The sequence below is a fragment of the Mesoplodon densirostris genome, chromosome X (genome assembly GCF_025265405.1).
Source record: "Mesoplodon densirostris isolate mMesDen1 chromosome X, mMesDen1 primary haplotype, whole genome shotgun sequence".
In the NCBI taxonomy this organism is placed as follows: domain Eukaryota; kingdom Metazoa; phylum Chordata; class Mammalia; order Artiodactyla; family Ziphiidae; genus Mesoplodon; species Mesoplodon densirostris.
In genome coordinates this window covers 105,353,458-105,375,796 of record NC_082681.1, presented here as the reverse complement: position 1 = coordinate 105,375,796, position 22,339 = coordinate 105,353,458, and the positions used below count along the sequence as shown (strand labels likewise).

At 39.1% G+C, this 22,339-nt stretch overlaps 1 protein-coding gene and 1 pseudogene across 1 annotated transcript in view; one reads left to right on the top strand and one right to left on the bottom strand.

Annotated features, from left to right (window-relative positions):
• The window catches only part of CFAP47 (cilia and flagella associated protein 47), a 299,411-nt gene extending 293,493 nt beyond the window's left edge, over window positions 1-5,918 (top strand). Inside the window, 1 exon segment of the mRNA XM_060086541.1 lies at window positions 5,744-5,918. Within this exon segment, the coding sequence (XP_059942524.1) occupies window positions 5,744-5,918 (175 nt within the window).
• Window positions 5,919-20,364: 14,446 nt separating this feature from the next.
• LOC132482087 (T-complex protein 1 subunit zeta-like) lies at window positions 20,365-21,999 on the bottom strand (annotated as a pseudogene).
• Between the last annotated feature and the right edge of the window lie 340 nt (window positions 22,000-22,339).

Genomic DNA, 22,339 nt, shown 5'->3' with positions numbered 1-22,339 from the left:
GTCACATACAGCCAACCTCTACAGTTGCTCCCAAAGTCCCCCACTTCAGTTTGGGATGATTCGCTGTCTATTCAGGTATTCCACAGATGCAGGGTATATCGAGTTGATTGTGGAGCTTTAATCCGTTGCTTCTGAGGCTGCTGGGAGAGATTTCCCTTTCTCTTCTTTGTTTGCACAGCTCCTGGGGCTCAGCTTTGGATTTGGCTCTGCCTCTGCGTGTAGGTCACCTGAGGGCGTCTGTTCTTCGCTCAGACAGGACGGGGTTAAAGGAGCCGCTGATCCGGGGGCTCTGGCTCACTCAGGCCGGGGGCAGGGAGGGGTACGGAGGCGGGGCGAGCCTGCGGCGGCAGAGGCAGGCGTGACGTTGCAGCAGCCTGAGGCGCGCCGTGCGTTCTCCCGGGTAAGTGGTTCTTGGATCGCGGGACCCTGGCAGTGGCGGTCTGCACAGGATCCCGAGAGGGGAGGTGTGGAGAGTGACCTGTGCTCGCACACAGGCTTCTTGGTGGCTGCAGCAGCAGCCTTAGCGTCTCATGCCCGTCTCTGGGGTCCCCACTGTTAGCCACGGCTCGCCCCGTCTCTGGAGCGCCTTTAAGCAGCGCTCTTAATCCCCTCTCCTCGCGCACCAGGAAACAAAAAGGGAAGGAAAAGTCTCTTGCCTCTTCAGCAGTTCCAGACTTTTTCCCGGACTCCCTCCTGGGTAGCCGTGGTGCAGTAACCCCCTGCAGGCTGTGTTCACACCGCCAACCCCAGTCCTCTCCCTGCGCTCCGACCGAAGCCCAAGCCTCAGCTCCCAGCCCCGTCCGCCCCGGCGACCGAGCAGACAAGCCTCTCAGGCTGGTGAGTGCCGGTCGGCCCCAATCCAACGTGCGGGAATCTCTCCGCTTTGCCCTCTGCACCCCTGTTGCTGTGCTCTCCTCCGCTACTCCGAAGCTTCCCCCCTCCGCCACCCGCAGTCGCCGCCCGCGAAGGGGCTTCTAGTGTGTGGAAACCTTTCCTCCTTCACAGCTCCCTCCCACTGGTGCAGGTCCCGTCCCTATTCTTTTGTCTCTGTTTATACTTTTTTCTTTTGCCCTACCCAGGTACCTGGGGAGTTTCCTGCCTTTTGGGAGGTCTGAAGTCTTCTGCCGACGTTCAGTAGGTGTTCTGTAGGAGTTGTTCCACGTTTAGATGCATTTCTGATGTGTTTGTTGGGAAGAGGTGATCTCCGCGTCTTACTCCTCCGCCATCTTGAAGGTCTCCCCGGCAATTTCTTATGGTTGAATCTAATAGCTTTTCATCTGTCTTTGAAGCTTTTAAAATATTTCCAACTCTACTAGTCTCCAAGATTCTTCAGAATACTGACTGTTTTAAAAAGTATCAAAATGGGGCCTCCCTGGTGGCGCAGTGGTTGAGAGTCCGCGTGCCGATGCAGGGGATACGGGTTCGTGCCCCGGTCCGGGAGGATCCCATATGCCGCGGAGCGGCTGGGCCCGTGAGCCATGGCTGCTGAGCCTGCACATCCGGAGCCTGTGCTCCGCAACGGGAGAGGCCACAACAGTGAGAGGCCTGCGTACCGCAAAAAAAAAAAAAAAGTATCAAAATGGACTGTGCTAGAAATGTGAGATCCCAAGTTGGAAAACAATGAATTAAAATAATTTGTAGGCCTGTGTGTGTTGGGGGTATGAATCATTTAATAACATAGGGTGCTTTTAAAATAAATTTTCCAAATGCCACTTGGACAGTCTTTCATTGCTTTGAGTCATGTGGTGCTCAAACATTACTTAAACAGGTGCATTTTTATAGTTAGAAAAGGAGTAAGAATCAATTGTAAATAACTCTCTAAATGGCAGTTTTCAACCTAGGCAGTGGTTAGTCAGCCATGGATTCCCTTCTACGTCTGTAAAATATGACATAGTTCTCATCTATTCCTTTTCCTTTTCTCACATGCAACTGGATTCCTTAAGATAGTTTCTTCCCTTCTTTTCCTACACAGGTACAGGGAAACAATCTATTCTTCTATGAGTGCCACATCTCAGCCATTTTACTTTGAATGTCTGTGGAAATAAACAGGAACTGATTCCATGTGGACTCAGGTAAGCACAGCTTCCTCCTGGGAGCTAACTGCCTCTCTACCGCATGTTGTTCAACCAGATAGCACTTTCCTTGCTGACAGAATTTTGTGAATCCCCATACCTGGTGCCAGCTACTGATATAAGATCAGACTCTCTTCAGGTAGAGACATCAGTGCCCTTGATGTGCCCCCTCCCTTCCAGATGCTCTCACACACATTTGCTCAGCTGTCAGCCAGCAGTAGGGCTTGTGTCCTTAGTTACCATCCACTGCCTGGGTAGTTCAAAATGCTCAGCTTTCTCCTCTCCCCAACTAGTTCAGAAGACCTCCTATAGAGCTTACCTAGGAATCTTTTATTTCTGGTTATAAGCATGAGAAAAGATTTCTTACTGGGGGAAAAGAATGAGAAGCATAAAATGGTAGAATCACTTAAGAACTTGACAATTCATGAATATTCACTAATGCAAAGTGGGGGTAGGGATCTAACACAGACCCCTCTCCTGCTATATAGTGTTCGCTTTACCTGTGTTTTGTGAATTTTTCATGACATTATGAGGTTGCTATGTTCATACTGGTTTTACAGATGAAGAATCTGGGGCTTAGAATGCTAAGTATCAAACGGACATGAGGAAACAATTTTGAGGTCATTGATTTGTTTATTATCTGGATGGTGATAATGGCCTTATGGATATACACATGTGCCCAGACTTATCAAACTATATGTTTTAAACACCTGTAGTTTATTTTATGTCAACTACACCTCACTGAAGCTGGAAAAAACAAACAGAATGCTACATAACCTGTCAAGGAAAACACAAGCAGAACAGTACTTCTACCGTCTCACCTCTGAAACCTAGGTTCTTACTCAGCAAGCCTTGCAGCAGAACACTGGGGGAAGACGTCACAGCCTAGCTGGGAGGAAAGGAGATGGAGTGAAGAGGAAGATGCACACGCATTTTGGTTTTCCTTAGAATATGAGCACCTCCTCCTGACCTGCAAACCAACTTCAGGAGAAATTGAAGCCCAAACTTTGGTGTTCTAAGTTGCCCAGGTGGATCTGCTGTGTCATTTGTTTCTGGGGTAGAGATGCTGGCAGCCTTGGCCTGTTCACCCCCAATAAGATCTCTTCTTCTCAAAGAGAAAAATCTGTGCCACAGCCACAGATCACAGCTCTAGTATGGAGACAGCTATGAGTCCAAGGAGGTTGGGATGACTGTCGGCCTTGGAAGAAGGAGAAATAGTGCAAACTCAAAACCGCTAAGCGGTGATCTCTGTTGGGGCTCAGCTTGTGAATGTCCCATCACAGTTGTAACCCCCCTAGCACTCATGGTGTGTAGTAGACGCTCAATAATTAATTTGAAATAAATGATCCAATGAATCACCAGTTCTAAAGAATTAAATCCAAGTGGCTCTGTTACCATTAGATTTATATGGAAAAGTTACAACACTATAGATATGGTACAGTATTTATTTTGGGAAAACTAGAGATAAATATCTAAAATTAAAGTGTGAAAATGATCTAAAGATTTCTATTACCTGTGCTTCCCCTCTGAGCTAAAATCATATTCAACTTTCCTCTGCCACTGCTTTTTTTTTTTTTTGCGGTACATGGGCCTCTCGCCGTTGTGGCCTCTCCCGTTGCGGAGCACAGGCTCTGGACGCGCAGGCTCAGCGGCCATGGCTCACGGGCCCAGCCAGTCTGCGGCATGTGGGATCTTCCCTGACCGGGACACGAACCCGTGTCCCCTGCATCGGCAGGCGGACCCTCAACCACTGCGCCACCAGGAAAGCCCTCTGGCTTTTATTTGCGCCACCAGGAAAGCCCTCTGGCTTTTATTAGGGGCAGATTGATCTGCATTAGCAGACAAAAAAACATCACATTAGCGTTTAGCTTGCTCTGCTTGTTTTCCCACAAAACTCAGCTCATCATAACTTCTCTAAAGAAACATTTCCATTTTTGTAAATATTCATTATTAGTTATATTTCCCTATTTATTGCGGGATCATGGAAGTCTTAGTCTAGCTGCATTACACATTATAGGACACAAATCAAGTAAAGCATGAGGTATGTGTGCCAAAATAATTTCAAAAATTGTAAGAAAATTTTATTTTCTACTATCCCACTTTAAAACTGTTAGTTTAAATTAAAAGAGGGATCATTTTATTCCTTAATGATGGAGACTTGCAGAAATTGAAAACCTGGCAATTGGCCCAAGTATTTTCCTTGTCAGTTCCGCAGGTCACACATGTTTGTGGGATAGATAATATGAATTCACTGCGTTGGGAGGTCTGAGGCTGTTAAACTTAGCAGACTAGTTCAATCAGCATAAAGAACACAGGCACGGAACTGTTACGCTGCATCAAGCAGCAAAGTAATTTATTCCTTGAAACACCTGAAAATGAACAAATGCATTTCTGAGGCATGAGAACATGTATTCTACATTGTAGGCTAAGATTCATTTAGCCTGACCAACAGAGTTTCAAAATCATATTGGGAAGTATGCCTGATTAGATGGCTTGTGTAAAGCTTATGATATTAGAAGGGAATAGAGGATACTAGGCAGGAGGTAGCCAAAATGGGACAGAAATCAGGGATTTCATAGTAAAGAACCCCTTACTGTGAAATTTTTGAGACCCTTTTCTCTCCTGTCCATGCTGGGGAGATTTTGGCCTTCCATGAGTTCTTTTGTTTAAAAATGTACTTTTGTTTCTTAAAAATAATAATAATAATAATTGCATTGTAAAAATCCATCAAATTACCTCTAAAATTCCTTTGAAGAAAGGCTTAAACTGTGTTTTCTTTGTGTGTTGTCTCTGTTGAATAATAACAATATTAGGCTTTTTTTTTCCTTTGCCATTTTCCTGCAGTGAGATTCCTTCCAATTTAATCCTCTCTCATCCGTAATTAGTAGTGTATAACAACAGCTTGATGTTCTCTCTCTCTGTTTTGCCTAAACAAAATGGTGTGATTGGTAATATGCATTTAGTAATCCATTTAGGAAAATGTGGAATGCGGAAGAATTTGGTTTTTTGTCCTGCCTGGCTTCCCTATACTAATCCTCCTACCCCTTACCAAAGGGGGAAAATTAAGGCAAAGATAATTCACTTTTGATACCGAAGGGGCCAGAAGGTGTGCTGTGGAATGTAGTTTTAGCCTGAAGTAGACCGTATTTGTATGGACAAAGCCCATCAAAATGAGAAGGAAGGAAGGGAGGGAAAGGCGAGGAGGAGAACCCATTTCTCCAGCGTTGAAACTGGACGCTGGTGCTCTGACTGTGTTTATCAAGGCTCCTGGGGTGTTGAAATCACCAAGAGGCTGACGGAGCATGTGCAGTGGGAAGCCGATTTGCAGTGCCGGTGATGCCGATCAGAGAATAAGCTAGAAAAGAGGCAATTACAGCTGAGGATGACAAGCTGACAAGCACAGCTGAGAATGTGCAAATGCACAGACAGCAGCCAACGCAGCGTCTCCACAGGCCGTGGCCAGAGACGCATGCTCCTCCCAGCGCGAGTCTCTCCAGGCACGTCTTGAAGCCTCATGTTAGATCCAAACAAGTTGCCACAGCTCCATCTTTCCCTCTGGAATTACTACCACTGCATTAAAACACAGTCGCACTTGATAAAGGCCGAGATGAAGCCAGCACTGCAGCCCCTTTGCTGGACAGCTGACTTTCTCTCTCACACGCCCGTTTCAGTTGGCAGGTCCGGCAAGTGACTGAATTAAGGAGACCTGCCTGCGAACTTCACGAGGGAGCCTCGCGGGCTCCGCCCCTTCACCTCTCAGCATCCGAGCAAATCATGCCCGTCTGGACCGGCAAGCACCGCAGAAAACTGCTTCAGAGGCTGTGTCTGCCGGGTGTGAAGGGATAATGAGGAGACCTCCGGTTTGGGTGAAATGAACCCTGTTTACGGCATCAGACTAAGTGAGAGGAGGAATCTGTATCCTGCTGCAGGGAGAATTTTCACAATTACATCACATCACCTTCTGCTCCAGCGTCCTTGTTTCACCCTGTGTCCCCAGGATGAGGGCTACCCTGCAAACCAGAGTCCTCTGTTGTGGTCCCAGCCGGTGATTTTCACAACATTTGAATATTAGCACTTTTAATAATGTGTTTGGTTAGCACACAGCTTAGGAATTCATAGCATCATTAACATTTAAAAGTCTAAACATGGGTCTTTTAAAGATTCCAGATCTTTTTACTTGGCTTTTGCTTCCTAGGGAAAATAATTGTCTGTTAAAATAAGAATCGCACCAAATATGAAGATATTATAAGATATATGTGAACTATAATACATGAATGCATATCTTATAAGCTACACAAGATGCATACATGTAAGGTGTATATTACAAAATATGTAAATATATATTAAGTATATATACATGATATAGAGTAAATATATAGTAGATATATGTGGTAGATTTAGTATATGTGTAATATATGAAAATATTGAAGATATATATAAGATATATGCGTATATTATATATGTGATACATTTAGTATATATACATCTCTGCATATACAATAACATATATATGAAAGCCCCACTATGGGAAAAGCCCTTGTTGGGTGTCCTAGATAAAATTATAATACATGATAAAACTTTCCTCTTTCTTGGAGGAGTTTAAATTTTATCTGGGTGTGTACATAAATACTTAAATTGAGAATTATGTGGCAGGGCAGTATGAATGATAACAATAATTATTGATTAGAATAGTACACATTTTTCTTTATAAGTCACCTTTGCTTATTCATATGTATGTTGAAATATTGCCAACAAACTACCCTCTTCTTAAGGTTAATATTTTGCAAGTTATTTCTCATTTTATTTAACAAGAATAAAAAGCAAATCAAAATAAAGGCATCTTTTGTCCCTTGCAAATTGGTGTAAAAACCTCTTCAGTGAGCCCCATCAATCAAGTAAACACAGGCTATCTGCTCCTGTATAGTGGTCCTAACTACTGTCACAAGTTCCAATCTTTATTTTAAAATATCAGAAAGACCCTAAAAAGAGAGGGTCTTACATCCTTGTGGGATGATTTAGTGTGCAGATTCCCATAAACTCCTACAAGAAGGTAGTGAGAATAAGGAGAGAGAGGAAACATTCCTCAATGTAGTCGTTATATCCTAGGAAAATACAAGAAGCAAAACGGGCCCCCGGGCTAAGAAGGAAGGGACCATCAGTGAGGGACCAAGTCATCAAGAGTGTTCCTATTACGCAGGTGGCTGTGAGATGGCGCATCCAACTCAGCAGTCAGGGGAGACTTGCACGTTAATCAGGACCCTGATTTGTGGTGCCCTGAAGTAAGGAAGCATACATGGAGCCCCAAGACAGATTCCTGTAACCCTCGTGTGCCTCATCCTCACAAATGGCAGGTAAGACTTCCCAAAGGAAAAGAAGATCCTGTTACAGAAGGGATGAAAGAAGTGAAAATTAAAGAGAGCGATACTCCTAAACATATGAATAGTGTAAAACATGTAGCTGGTTTAGGAAGGACTTTTTTTTTTGCTTGTTTTAAATGATGTTATTATAAGAGCCATCAAACTTATAAAACCAGGGTCTCCACAGTTTTTTTCCAGAAGAAAACGTTTTCACTTCAGTCAAGGGGAAAAAAATGACCAATAAGCTGGGAATGGGTACAATGGCTGTGCATAACCTGGAAGGGCATCTAGGGAAAGGAAGGTAGAATTGACCCTGTCCTGAGTCAGCTTGCTATGAGAAAGACCAAGAACCAGCAGGTGGGATGCAAGGGTGGCTGTGGTCACGTCTCCTAGAGGAACCAAATCTGCCTTAAAGAGTGAGCAAGTGGTCATAAGTAACCATTAGAAGGGTATATTGTAGAGGGAGTTAAAATTACAGAAAAAAGAACAAGTCTTATTCTTGTATTATTTTAGGTGATCCATTTATTATATGATATTTAATGGAGATTAGTGGGAATATTGATCATGTTGACACCAAAAAACATATGGATTTTACCCATAATATGTATTTTTCCAGCCAGTAAAATATATGAAACCTTTAACTTTTATGTTGTATTGTCTACGTATTATTCATAATAGTACATCAATAGCAAGTTATCCTTCCAATATTCTCCTTGGTTAAAGAATCTCCTTGGTTAAAGAAAACTTGATGGGTACAGACTTAATAGACCACAAATTTAGGCCTTATGTGACAAGATGTAACTTTTCTTTCTTTTCCACAAATTAACTTCTATCACAACATACTCTATACCAGTCCCTGGTTCTCTCTGATACAATAATGACATTACATTATTATTATTATTATTATTATTAGGATCTTACCACTTCCAGATAAGCCTAGTTACTTTCGTGATTTTTCTCAGTCATTTCAGCTTTAACTCAGAAAAATTCTGTACTTGGACTCTTTTTTTTCTTTGGGATTGATGTTAAATCCTACTGGCTTACAGAAGCGCCACTGTTACCAGTGGGAAGTCAGCGTTTTTCTCCATCTTGCTCTATGTTGGTCTCCTGCTGGCATCTAAAGTGATATAACTCATGCAGTCTGGCCTTTGGGTTTGTCTCCGCTCACCCTGCCATCAGCAGAAATTCACAAAATCGGCTGAATCCCAAAGCCAGTGCAAAATGCACCCTCTGTAGCAGCATTCCCTTGAACTAGTTTCAAGACATTTACAGGTCTGCCGGCAATTTCTCTCTAAACTAATATTCTCTTGGGCTATCACTTCAGCTTTTGGATGTTCTGTTATTTGTTTGAAACCATAGGACCCTTAGGAGGGTAAATGGAAGGCTGTTGCCCCTTATGCCTGGAACATGCCACCCCACCATTTCTAATCTTGTGCTGGATCTCCATGATTCTTCAGGAGACCTTCTACAAGACTTCCCATTTCCCTCAGATTTGCCAAGGAGGCTATTACACATTGAATTGTGTTCCCCCATAATTCAAATGTTGAAGTCCTAACCCTCAGTGTTCTTATTCAGAAATAGAGTCTTTGCAGATATAATTAGTTAACATGAAGTCATTAAGATGGGCTCTAATCCAATATGACTGGCATCCTTATAAAAAGGGAATTTTGGAGACAGACATACATACAGGGAGAATGCCATGTGAAGTTGAAGGCAGAGATCAGGGTGATGCTTCTTAGAAGCCAGAATTGCCAGATTGCCCACAAACCAGCAGAAGCTAGGGGAGAGGCTTGGAATAGATTGTCCCTCACAGCCCTCAGAAGGAACCAACACTGCTGATACCTTGATCTCGGACTTCTAGCCTCCAGAACTATGAGACAATACATTTCTGTTGTTTAAGCTACTCAGTTTATGGTACTTAGTTACAGCAGCTTTAGCAAACTAATACAGAGGCCTATACTCTCTTTCTACCTTTGTATCTCCAAATTAAAAAGATTCGTTCCAGTTTCCCACTCATCAAACTCAAAAATGGGGTGAAGGTGGGTCTCCTACAATGCATTTTACAAGTTGTCTTCCTTTCCAGAGTTTCCTGGAGATCAGAGCATTTGTTCAACAAATATTGAGTGCTTCCTAGGGCCAGGCACTATTTTAGGCAATGTTACCAAATATCGTGGTGAATAAGATGGCCAATGTTCATGCTTTGGGGCTCACAGAATATTGGAAGATTATAGTAAATGAGTGAACAAATAGTAGAAACTACAGTAGAGAAAAGGGAACAGAGTAAAAGGGATGGGAGTTATTTTTATCGGTGGTAAAGACAAATTCTTTCTGATAAACTGTCATTTGAGAATCTGAGTGAAGCAAGAAACAAGCTATGCTGTCATCTAGGTGATAAGCAGAGGAGATAACCCATAACCAGGTCTGGTGCCCGTTTATTGTGTCTCAGGGTGGGAGTTTGTGATGAAGTGGCAGAAGAGGAGTACTGGGTAGATGTTTGGATGAATAAGCATACCTAGGAACTGTGTTTATTCACTTGTTTGTAACATATCAGAGTGTTTGTGCTTATCAGAGAGTAACCACAAGACTTCAAACATAAATTCTCTGAATTAAAAGGGGGAAAAAAAAGGTGTCACAGACAATTGGTGTCAGTCAGTGTCAATATAGTATAAAGTATTGGATTTCATCAGAGTGTAGAGAAGATGGCAGACCTTAACCGGTAGGAGTACAAGTGGAAGAAATGAGCAAAAATCCACAGAGGTAAAAGGGAGTAAAGCAGCTATGATATGGATGAGATGGTTGGCATGCCTAATATATTTTATACGTGGAAAAGATCATTTTTAAGACCGCATTTATCTACATAGAAAAATATTGTCAGTAATCATCATAAAACAGAAAATATCAATATATAATAGAAAAACAGAGAATGGAGTATTTATTATTGGAATTTTTTTATATCAAATCATATCCAGAAATATGAAATCAGTTCAGTTAGCGAACGGATTTTTTGTTAATTGTTTTAAAGCTAAAGAACAAACAACTTTAGAAGACTAAATCTCAATAATAAAGATTTAAGTTCATAAAAAACAGTTCATGTGCAAGTCAAAATGTTTACTTAACAGAAGAAAATCATTATACTTTGCAGTTCACACTATTTTTCACTGTTTAAAATGTTAAATACACGTGCAAATTCCAACTGGTAGCTTAAAATGACAGAATTGAAGTAACTCAAGTTATATTTCTTTGCTTGGTTGCTCACTGTGCCTGCAGAGTTCAATTTTAATCTCCTGTTCATGTGCAAGAAAAGGCAAGAGCACGGGGATGAGTGACGTGAGCTCTGAATAAAGCAAGCTCACAGAGCTCAGAACATTAGGGACTTGCTCAAACAACCTGTGTAGTTGAGTCCCCGTTTGTTGAGGGATGACTGTTTAATGGGGATTTTCCCAATTAACTCTCGATGTTTGTAAGAGGATAAGAAAGATAAGTGTTTTAATTTAAAGCTTTCATCTCTAGTATTAAATTTCAGCAGTGACCACAGAACTTCAACCAACCAACAGAAGATCTCTTCAGATAGGAATATTTTATCCCAGATATTTAGAATTGCCCATCCTACATAATGGACAGCTTACGTAAGAGACTTTTAGTTGGTTTTGTTATTGTTTCTGTTAAAATCTCCAGACGATGTATCTTCTTAGTGCTGGTACTTGGAGCAGACAGACTACTCCCAGGGCCAGGGATAAACTGCAGCGTTCAGTTTTATCAGTTATTCCCTGACCATGGGAGCAATTATACTTCCACATCCATTACCCTCAAGACTGAAAATGGTTTGCATTCGGAGTGTTTGCATTTGGGGGAGCTATGCCTCCATCTTTGGAAACGGTATAAAAACCAGTTGATACTATATATATAATATATATTATATATATATATATAATATATATATAATATATATATATATTATATATATATTATATATATATATATTTGGTTTTTTTCTTCATCTGGTAAAAAATAATACAGTCAACTTGGCTTAAATAGTTTCTTGTCTGAAAATCTGTGAGTGGAAATATGAGGAAGTAATAGTCCGTTCTGTCTCTCAGCTTGCGTTTTTGCTGCTGGATATTTCACAGACTCCTCTATGCCTCAACAGCTTTATAGTGAATGTCCTGTATCAGGCTCTTCACTACTTTCCTATCTTTCTCCAGTGTAGACAGATAAGAGGGAGGATGGAATGACAGCCTTGTTGGAAGGTGACCCCTCCACAGCCCCATGTGCCTCCCTAACTCACCTCCTCTCCAAGTTCTTCTTTGTTCTCACAAGCAGAATTGATATCATTAATTGGACTAGCTGTTAACCAGACACTAAATAGAATTTCCTTTTCTTGGGCAGATATCTTTGATTAGGCCAGTATTATTAGATAGAATGTCCCTAGACTTTTTGGATCCTTGCCCAGGAAGCTTGGTTGATAGAGGTCAGTGTTGCTGTTTTACTGGTGACATCCTCTTTTTAACTTTTAAAAATCATACACTGTTTATGGAGGCTGATGAAATGTTTAGCATCACAGAATTGTTGAATAATATTATATGTAAATGATACTTCATGCTACCATTTTGGAAAATGACTATATTTGATAGAAAAAGACATAGAGATGTTACAAAGGAGATTCATTTGGAAATTCAATGAACTTTAGTAACATTAAATATAAAGAAAGGTATTATAGACCAGTGAAATTCAAGACTGAGGCCCACTACTCACAGAAAGACTGTTCAATAAAATGTAATGGTGAGGTATGTAATATAGGAGTAAATAAAATGAATAACAAAAGAAATAACCAGGTCAGTTAAATCAGTAAAGGAATTTTCAGCTGGGGAAAATTTCCCAGAAAAGTTTTTTTTAAACCCCAGCAGACAATGTTGTTCATTTTCTCACGAGATTAGTTTTAGATTCAGAACAATATACAAGCTAGTCATTTCTGATATCAAGAGATGGGGTTCAAAAGGAACTTGCCAACAGCTTTACTGACACGTTTTTTTTCCAGCAGAGCATATCAAGGAAAACCAGCAGGGGTCATGCAACTTCTTTTTTAGCACTTTTTTTTTTAATCAACTTTATTGAGACACAATGGCATATAACAGTGTGTAAGTTTAAGATGTACAGTATGATGCTCTGATAAATATATATATATTGTGAAATGATTACCACAATAAGGTTGTTTAATACCTCCATCGTCTCACATAATTACCACTTTTTGTGGTGAGAATGTTTAAGATTTATTCTCTCAGCAATTTCAAGTATATGATGTAGTATTGTTAACTATAGTAACCCTGTTGTACATTAGATCTCCAGAACTTATTCGTCTTATAACTGCAAGTTTGTACCTTTGACCAAAATATTGCCATTTCCTACACCCCTCAGCCCCCTGGCAACTAGTATTTTACTGTTTCTATGAGTTCAGCTATTTTAGATCCCTACATATAAGTGAGATTATAAAGTATTTATCTTTTTTGTTCTGACTTATTTCACTTAGCATAATGCTCTCTCAAGGCCCATTCAGCTTGTTGCAAATGGCAGGGTTTCCTTCATTTTCGTGGCTGAATAATATTCCATTATATTATGTAATTATAATATATATAATAATGTAATAATTATATATATATAATTTTCTTGATCCATTTATCCGTTCATCCATCAGTGGACATTTAGTGGACATTTAGATTATTTTCCTATCTTGGCTATTGTGAATAATGCTGCACTGAACATGGAAGTGCAGCTATCTCTTCTAATAGTGCTTTCATTTTTTAGGATATATGCCCAGAAATGAGATTGTTGGATCATATGGTAGCTCTATTTTTAGCTTTTTGAGGAATCTCCATACTGTTTTCCATAGTGGCTGCACCAATTTACATTCCCACCAGCAGTGTAGGAGGCTTCCTTTCTCTCTACATCCTCACCAACACTTGTTATCACTTGTCTTTTTTATAAAAGTCATTTTAACATGTGTGAGGTGATATGTCATTATGGTTTCGATTTGCATTTTCCTGATGATTAGTGATGTTGAGCATCTTTTCATGTACCTATTGGCTGTCTGTATGTCTTTGGAAAAATGTCTATTTAGGTCCTCTGCCCATTTTTTAGTTGGATTGTTTTTTGTTGTTTTGCTACTGAGTTATATGAGTTCCTTATGTATTTGGATATTAATCCTTTATCCAATATATGGTTTGCATATATTTTCTTCCATTCTGTAGGTTGCCTTTTTATTCTGTTGATTGTTTCTTTTGCTATGCAGAAGCTTTCTGGTTTGATGCAGTTCCACTTTATTGTTTTTGCTTTTGTGGCCTGTGCTTTTGGCACCACATCCAAAAAGTCATTGTCAAGACCAGTGTCAATGTTGTTTTTCCCTTTGTCTTCTAGTAGTTTTATAGTTTCAGGTTTTACATTCAAATCTTTATTCCATTTCAAGTAAATTCTTGTGAATGGTTTAAGATAGGGGTCCAATTTCGTTCTTCTGGCGTGTGAATATCAAGTTTTCCCAGCACCATTTATTGAAGAGACTATGCTTTCTCCACTGAATATTTTTGGTTCCCTTGTCAAATATTAGTTGGCCATATATGCATGGATTTATTTCTGGGCTCACAATTCTGTTCCATGTGTCTATGTGTCCACTTTTGCCAGTAATACTGTTTTGGTTACTATAGTTCAGTAATACATTTTGAAATCAGAAAGTTATGATGTCTTCAGCTTTGTTCTTTCTCAAGATTGCCTTGAATATTTGGGGGTTTTATGGTCTCATACAAATTTTAGAATTGTTCTTCTGTTTCTGTGAAAAATGTCTTTGGAATTTTGATATGGATTGCATTAAATCTATTGATGGCCTGAGTATTATGGGCATTTGAACAATATTAATTCTTCTGATCCACAAACAGGGGATATTGTGCCATTTATTTGTATCTCTACATTTCTTTCTTAAACATGTTATAATTTTCAGTGTATGAATTTTTTGTATCCTTGGTTAAATTTATGCCAAAATATTTTATTGTTTTTGATGCTATTGTAATTGAGATTGTTTTCTTTATTTCTCTTTCAGGTATTTCATTGTTGATGTATAGAAATGCAACTAATTTTTTAAATTGATTTTATATCCTACAACTTAATTTGTTTATTAATTCTAACAATTTTTTGATGGAGTCTTTAGGATTTTCTATATGTAAGATCAAATTATCTGCAAACAGAGGTAATTCCATTCAACATTTCTCGTAAGGCAGGTGTAGTGGTGATAAACACCCTCAGCTTCTGTCTGTTTGGTAGTGTCTTTGTCTCTCCTTCATTTCTGAAGGGCAACTTTGCCTGGTAAAATATTCTGGTTACCACTTTTTTTCTTTCAGCACTTTGGCTATGTCATTCTGTTCTCTCATGCCCTGCAAAGTTTCTGCTGAGAAATAGGCAGATAGCCTTACAGGAGTTCCCTTGTGTGTAATTTTTTTTCTCTTGCTACTTTTAAAATCCTCTCTTTGTCTTTGATTTTAGACAGTTTTTTTGTTTGTTTTTAATAAAGTGCCTTGGAGAAGATGATCTTGTGTTGAAATTTTGGGGCAACCTATGAATTTCATAAACTTGGATGTTCAGATCTCTCCCCAGACTTGGGAAGTTCTCAGCCATTAATTCTTTAAATAACCTTTCTACTCCTTTTTCCCTTTTTCCTCCTTCTGGGACGTCAATAATATATAGATCATTTCTCAATGATATCGTTAGATTGCTTCTCTTATTAGTTTCCTATAGTTCATGTAGGCTTTCTGAACTCTTTTTCATTTTCCTTTGTTCTCTTCTGACTGGATAGTTTCAAACGAGTTGTATTCTACTTCACATATTTTTTTCCTCTGCTTAATCCACTCTGACATTGATGTTCCCTATTGCATTTTTCATTTCTTCATTGTAATATTTAGCTCCCAAGTTTGTTTCATTCTTTTTTACTCTTTCTATCTTTATATTAACCTTCTCATCTTGTTCACGTATTGCTTTCCTGATTTCATTGTATTGTCTTTCTGTTTTCTTGTAGCTCACTGAGTTTTGTGAAAACAACTCTTTTGCTTTATTTTTTCGTACAAGCATAATTGATATTTAACATTATATTTCAGGTATGCAATGTAATGGTTCAGTATGTTAAAACAAGTATTTTAAATTCTTTATCAGGCAAATTGCATATCTCCATTTCTTGGGTCAGTTACTGGAAAATGTGTTCCTTTGGTAGTATCATGCTTTCTTAATTTTTTTCATGTTCCTTGAAGTCTTACATTACTGACTTTGCATTTGAAGAAGCAGTCACCTCCTGCAGTCTCTACTGACTGATTTCAGGAGAAAAATACCTTCCTTCAACCCTATTAGGGATTCTGCAGCTTTCTCAGATCTTTTCTATAGGTATGCCTGCTCTACACTTCTTATCCCCTCTGGTGGGGAGACTCTTAAACTTGTATACCTTCTATCAATTCCACAAAGCCAGTCCAGGTGCTGATAGCCTCCCATTTGCTCACTTTCCAAGCATGTTATTGGTATATTACTCATTGCATCATGATATATTTGGATGGATGGATTTATTTATTTATTTATTTATTTATTTATTTATTTATGGTTGCATTGGGTCTTCATTGCTGCGCGCAGTCTTTCTCTAGTTGTGGCGAGCAGGGGCTACTCTTCTTTGTGGGCAAGGGCTTCTCATTGCGTTGGCTTCTTTTGTTGCGGAGCATGGGCTCTAGATGCACGGGCTTCGGTAGTTGTGGCATGTGGGCTCAGTAGTTATGCCTCATGGGCTCTAGAGCGCAGGCTCAGTAGCTGTGGTGTATGGACTTAGTTGCTCCGCAGCATGTGGGATCTTCCTGGACCAGGGATTGAACCCGTGTTGCCTGCATTGGCAAGCGGATTCTTAACCACCACGCCACCAGGGAAGTCCATGATATATTTGGATAGGAAGACTTTTTCTTCCCCAACCAGATGTGAACTCATTTAAGTCAGGCCTGTGTCGTCATTTTTTGCATTCTAATTCATGGACAATTCCTGGCACACTGTAGCAGCTGCTTTATAAATATTGGTGGAATAAATAAAATAAAAATTCAGAATTAGAAGCAACCTCAAAACAACAGTTGTATCATCATTCGGAGTTTTTTCAGAAACCTGTCTATGGCGTACATTCATTACTGACAGAGTGCAAGTTGATGTTAATTCTCTGTAATTCGATTTTGCCATATGTATCAAGAGCTTTGAAATATTATTCTTTGAATGCTAAGTTCTACTTTAAAAAGTAGTCTTCAGAAAGAAATTATAGATGCCAAAATAAGCAAAAGTTTTTTTTCAATTGTGACAGTTACCCAGCCCAAAATAATTTAAATGAAAAGTGGAAATGTGGCTGTTCCTAAAGCTAGAAAAACTACAAAGGAAATTCACAAAATTGAAGGAGGAGTAGCAATCCCCAGCTCCCAGGGTCAGGCAGCAAGGACCAGAATATGCCAGGACATTCCTGTACTTCATCTATCATTTCTCTCTGTTCGTTTTACTTGACTTCACTCTTCAGATAGGTTTCCTCTCAAAGAAGAAAATACGAACCCCAGCAGCTGCAGGTTTCCACCCTGTCTGCTTTAGCAACTCCAGAGATAAAAGAGCATTACTTCCCCTATTTTCATAGCATCTCTCTATCAAACCAGAAAATGTCTTGGATTGACCTGCACTTAGGTCACGAAAACACCCCGTGACTAATTATTATTTCCAAGATAGTGTGATAGAGAGTGTTGGTGAGCCAAGACAAGGATGCTAGATGATTTAAAAGAGAAATGCATGAAGTGTGTATCTCCTGTGAGTTAGAGGATTATATTCCAGCACATGCACCACATTACAATATTAAAAAATGTTTAAAACAGGTTCTTCACTATAGCAATGAGGTTAAATAAATTATGTATTATATTCCAGCACATGTACCACATTACAATATTAAAAAATGTTTAAAACAGGTTCTTCACTATAGCAATGAGGTTAAATAAATTATGTATTACCTGAATACAGTAAAACATTATACAACCATTAAAATTCCTTTTACAAAATGTCTAAGGATATGAAAAGGTGTTCATGATAATATAACAAAAGCAAAAAGATAAAAAATATTTCTAGGAAACACACCAAAATAATGGAAGTTATCTTTAGAATATAGAACTATAGGTTATTTTATTTTCTTCTTTACGATTCTGGATTTTCTGAATTTTCTACATGGATCATTAATTCTACAATAAAAATATTTTAAAAATACCTGATATATATCAGGAAGTAAGATATACTGGCTGATCTTAGGGCTGTCAGATGAGTTAGTAGGCCTGGTAGAGAAGCTGTATGGAAGCGCAATAGTGTTGGTTTCACCATCATCCTTAATTCTGGGTCCAAAGTAGTGATTGAAACTTGGGTTTATAGGCGTGATATGTTTGTGTTTCTTATTAGAACCTATTATAGGAGTATGTGGATATTGCCAGAGTCTATTCTGGAATTGACCTTTGAGCTAAAGTCATCTAAGAATTAATATCCTGTTTGTAACATGTTCAAAAACAAAGCCAAATTATCTATGTCTGTTGACAGTGCATGCTGAGGAAAATTTTTATATTCAAATACATTGCATATCTACTGATAGTGCAACCCTGGGTCTCACTGCCAAATGAAAACATTATGAAGCAATGAACCTGTATTGTATTTTATTTTATTCCAGCTTTTTTTTTTTTTTTTTTTTTTTTTTGCGGTATGCGGGCCTCTCACTGTTGTGGCCTCCCCCGTTGCGGAGCACAGGCTCCGGACGCGCAGGCTCAGCGGCCATGGCTCACGGGCCCAGCCGCTCCGCGGCATATGGGATCCTCCCAGACCGGGGCACGAACCCGTATCCCCTGCATCGGCAGGCGGACTCTCAACCACTTGCGCCACCAGGGAGGCCCTATTCCAGCTTTTTTGAGGTATAATTGACAAATTAAAGTTGTATACATTTAAGGTATACAGTGTTGCAACTTGATATGTATATATATATATATGTGTGTGTGTGTGTATATATATATGTATGAAATGATTACCACAATGAAGCTAATTAACACATATATCACCTCACATAGTTACCATTTTTTGTGTGTGGTGAGAATACTTAAAATCTACTCTTTTAGCAAATTTCAAATATACTATATAGTGTTATTAACTATAGTCACCATGCTATAGGTTAGATCCCCAGAACTTATTTACCTCACAACTGAAAGTTTATACACTTTGACTGATAGCTCTCCATTTCTGTCACCCTCTAGCCCCTGGTAACCCACTGTTCTACTCTCTCCTTCTGTGAGTTTGACTTTTTTTTAAGATTCCATATATAAGTGAGATTATATAGTATTTACTTTGTCATGTGCACCAAGAATACACAATGGGAAGTTTATACCTGGAAGTTTATACCTTTTGACCACCTTCATCCATTTCTACCTTCACCCATTTCACCCAGTTATAAAATAAATAAATCATGGAGAAGTAATGTACAGCATGGTGACTGTAGTTAATGATACTATATTGCATACATGAAAGTTGATAAGAGAGTAAATCTTTAAAGTTCTCATTACAAGAAAAACATGTAGCTATGTATAGTGACAGATGCTAACTAGATTTATTGCAGTGGTTGATTTCACAATATATACAAATATCGAATCATTCTGCTGTGCACCTGAAATGAATATAATGTTTTATGTCAGTTATATGTCAATTTAAAAAAAGGATACACAACGGGGAAAGGATAGTCTCTTCAATAAATGTTGTTTGGGAAATGGTATACAGAAATGCAAAAGAATGAAATTATACCCTTATCATACACCATACACAAAAATCAACTCAAAATGGATTAAAGACTTAAATTTAAGACTTGAAACCATAAAATTCCTAGAAGAAAATGTACAGGAAAAGCCCCTTGACATTGGTCTTAGCAATGAATTTTTGGATATGACACCAAAAGTACAGACAACAAGAGCAAAAATAAACAAGTGAGACTACATTAAACTCAAAAGCTTCTGCACAGCAAAAGGAACAATCAACGAAATGAAAAAGCAACCTACAGAATGAGAGAAAATATTTGCAAATCATATACCTAATAAACAATAAACGTTTTAAATGTCAGGCCCTCATTTATGGAAGTCTTATATTTTCCATTGGGAGAAATAATATAAAATCCCATGGTCTAACAACATAAGGTGAAAAGTATGAAAACAGGTCAAAGAAATCAAGTTACTCTTCTGACAAACTCAAGAGAGAACTAAAGGTGTTCTTAATCCACTAACTGTAAAATATGGTTGTAAGTTTGACAATCACAAGAAATTAAAATTGCTCAATATTGATATCTCTATGAATTATACTGACTTTAGGGGAGGAAGATATTGTTAAGTTCCTCAAGTATGTAGTTGAAAAAATTTTGAAAGTGTGAAAGCCTTAGTCATAAACATGTCTTATTTCACTAGAAGCATGGCAGAAATCCCAGCTATAAATTAGCAAAAGGATGTCATAAAGATGAGAGAGCATTTAGTGGGAAGGAGTGCCTGTGTGTTTATGCTGAAACTAAAGGAGTTTTTTTTTTTTTTTTTTTTTTTGGTCGTGTTGTTTTTCAAGGAATATTTAATAACAAGGTAGATAACATATGCTTATCTAACATGTATTTTTATATCACTGAAGCTAAAGCAAAACATCCTGTTTATTGGCAAGTATGGCCTGTATGTGTACACTACAGTGCACTTTTTAAAATACTGTAATTATAGTATCAGAACCTCAGAATCTGAGTAGGTGCCAGTGTTCTCTCCTTTTTTTATATGGGAAAAGAAAATCCTTTGAAAATCATTTGAAGCTTGGACAAAAATTCCATAGCTATATTCTTAGGATCGCTCTGTAGAGTCTATGATTCAGATGGTACAAGGGAAGCTTCAATTCAACTTTTTAGAGAAGACACTCCAGCTCTCATGATCTCATCAACCAGGAGAATGTTGGTGGCAATCACAGTGCAGGAATGAAGAAGCTGTTTCTTTACACAATAGTTATCCCTTATGCCTACTTCTGCTGCTACCATTGCCTCACCTGTATTCAAGTCTACACCCACAAGTTGACCTGATTCTGAATGTTCTGCTTGAACTTTAACTAGTGTTTCCTGAAGGTCAAAAACAGAGTCTGAGCAAGAAGCTTGGGAATCATGAGTAATGCATCAGCAAATGCTTGAACTCCAAGTTGGGCCCTGCCCTTTACACTGGGCTTGTATTTAATCAGGGCTTCTGCCATTGCCACTTCCACTGCACCAGCACCTGGAACTACACAGCCATCGTCAATAGCATTTTTAACAGCCCTCAAACCATCTCTTATTGCATCTTTGATTTGAGTAAGTGTGTGCTGCTCATTTGGTCCTTTAATCATCAATAATGTGACCGAGGGAGGATTGTTACATTTCTCAATAAAGGTGAACTTCTCTTCTCCCAATGTATATTCATAGACAAGTCCTGCATGTCCCAAACAATCAGGATTTAGGTCATCAAGAGAATTTAGGGCTACTCCACCACAAGCAAGAGTCAGCCTTTCCATATTTATTCTTTTAGCTCTGCGCAGAGCTACTATGCCTTCTTTTGCAAGAGCATCTAAGGAAAAGGGGTCAATTCCCTTTTGATTAATAACAACAAATCCTTTATCTGAATCACCACAGACTTACATTTTTAGGTCTATCATTTTTTTAACTCTGTCTTCAATGAATTTTCTTTCAGCTTTCACTAGTTTGTCTCTCTCCTCTGCACTCTTGTAAAAAAAAAAAAAAGCCAGAATTCACTTCTGGTTTTCCATATTCTAATGACACATTGCATGTAAGGATGTATGTATCTACACATCTTTTACTCTCTTTCTTATATCAGGATGCCATGCCCCATGGTCCAAAACAAGACCTCTGATTAAGCTTGCATCAGTTTCAGATTTATGTTTCATCTCCATGATCTCAACCATGAAGAGGTCAGTAGGTTCATCTTGTTTTTTAATGGCTAAAATGGAGTCCACTACAGCCTCTGTTAAGACATCAGCAAGTTCAGCATGAACTTTAGTATGTAGAGATGTTCTGGCCACATCTATAAGTGTTTCCCTGTCCATCTCTTTGCTTAGTTTGACTTGTTCCAAAAACTGAAGTGCCTTTTCCTTTGCAGCTTCAAACCCTTTTGTAATTATTCTGGGATGAAGACCTTCAGAAATGTAGAGATCCAACTGCTTCAGGAGCTCTCCAATGATTAGGACATTGGAAGTAGTACCATCACCAGTTATGTCATCCTGGGCTGTTGCTACTTTGGCTATTAAGGAGGTTGTTGCGTGTTGAATTTGCATTTCATGAAGCAGCGCATTTCCATCTTTAGTGAGCTTGATGTCTCCAGCACCAGAAACAAGCATCTTCATGGTGCCCTTAGGCCCCAAGTTGGTCCTCAGCACATACTGCAGCCCCCAGGCCACGCTGATTTGGCGGCCAACACCGCGTGGGCTCAGGACACCTCAGCCTTGGGGTTCAGGGTCTTCACGGCCACCATAGCTGACCCAGCAGAAGAAAATGAGGGAACCCGGTGTCTGGAAAGCCCAGAGCCAGTTCAGCATGGCTGGGAGGTGCTATCCAGGTCTTCTGGAGAGGGAGTTTTCTTTTCTATTATTTGAATATTTAAATAGTGTTAATAGCTTGTGAAATTTCTTCTTACTTAGGGCACTGATAATAATAAGAAAATCTTCCAAATACAGACAAATGAGAACTATTTCTTCTTTTTTTATTATTTATTTGTTTGTTTGTTTGTTTTGGCTGCACTGGGTCTTAGTTGCGGCATGTGAGATGTTAGTTGCAGCATGCGAGATCTTTAGTTGAGGCGTGCATGTGGGATC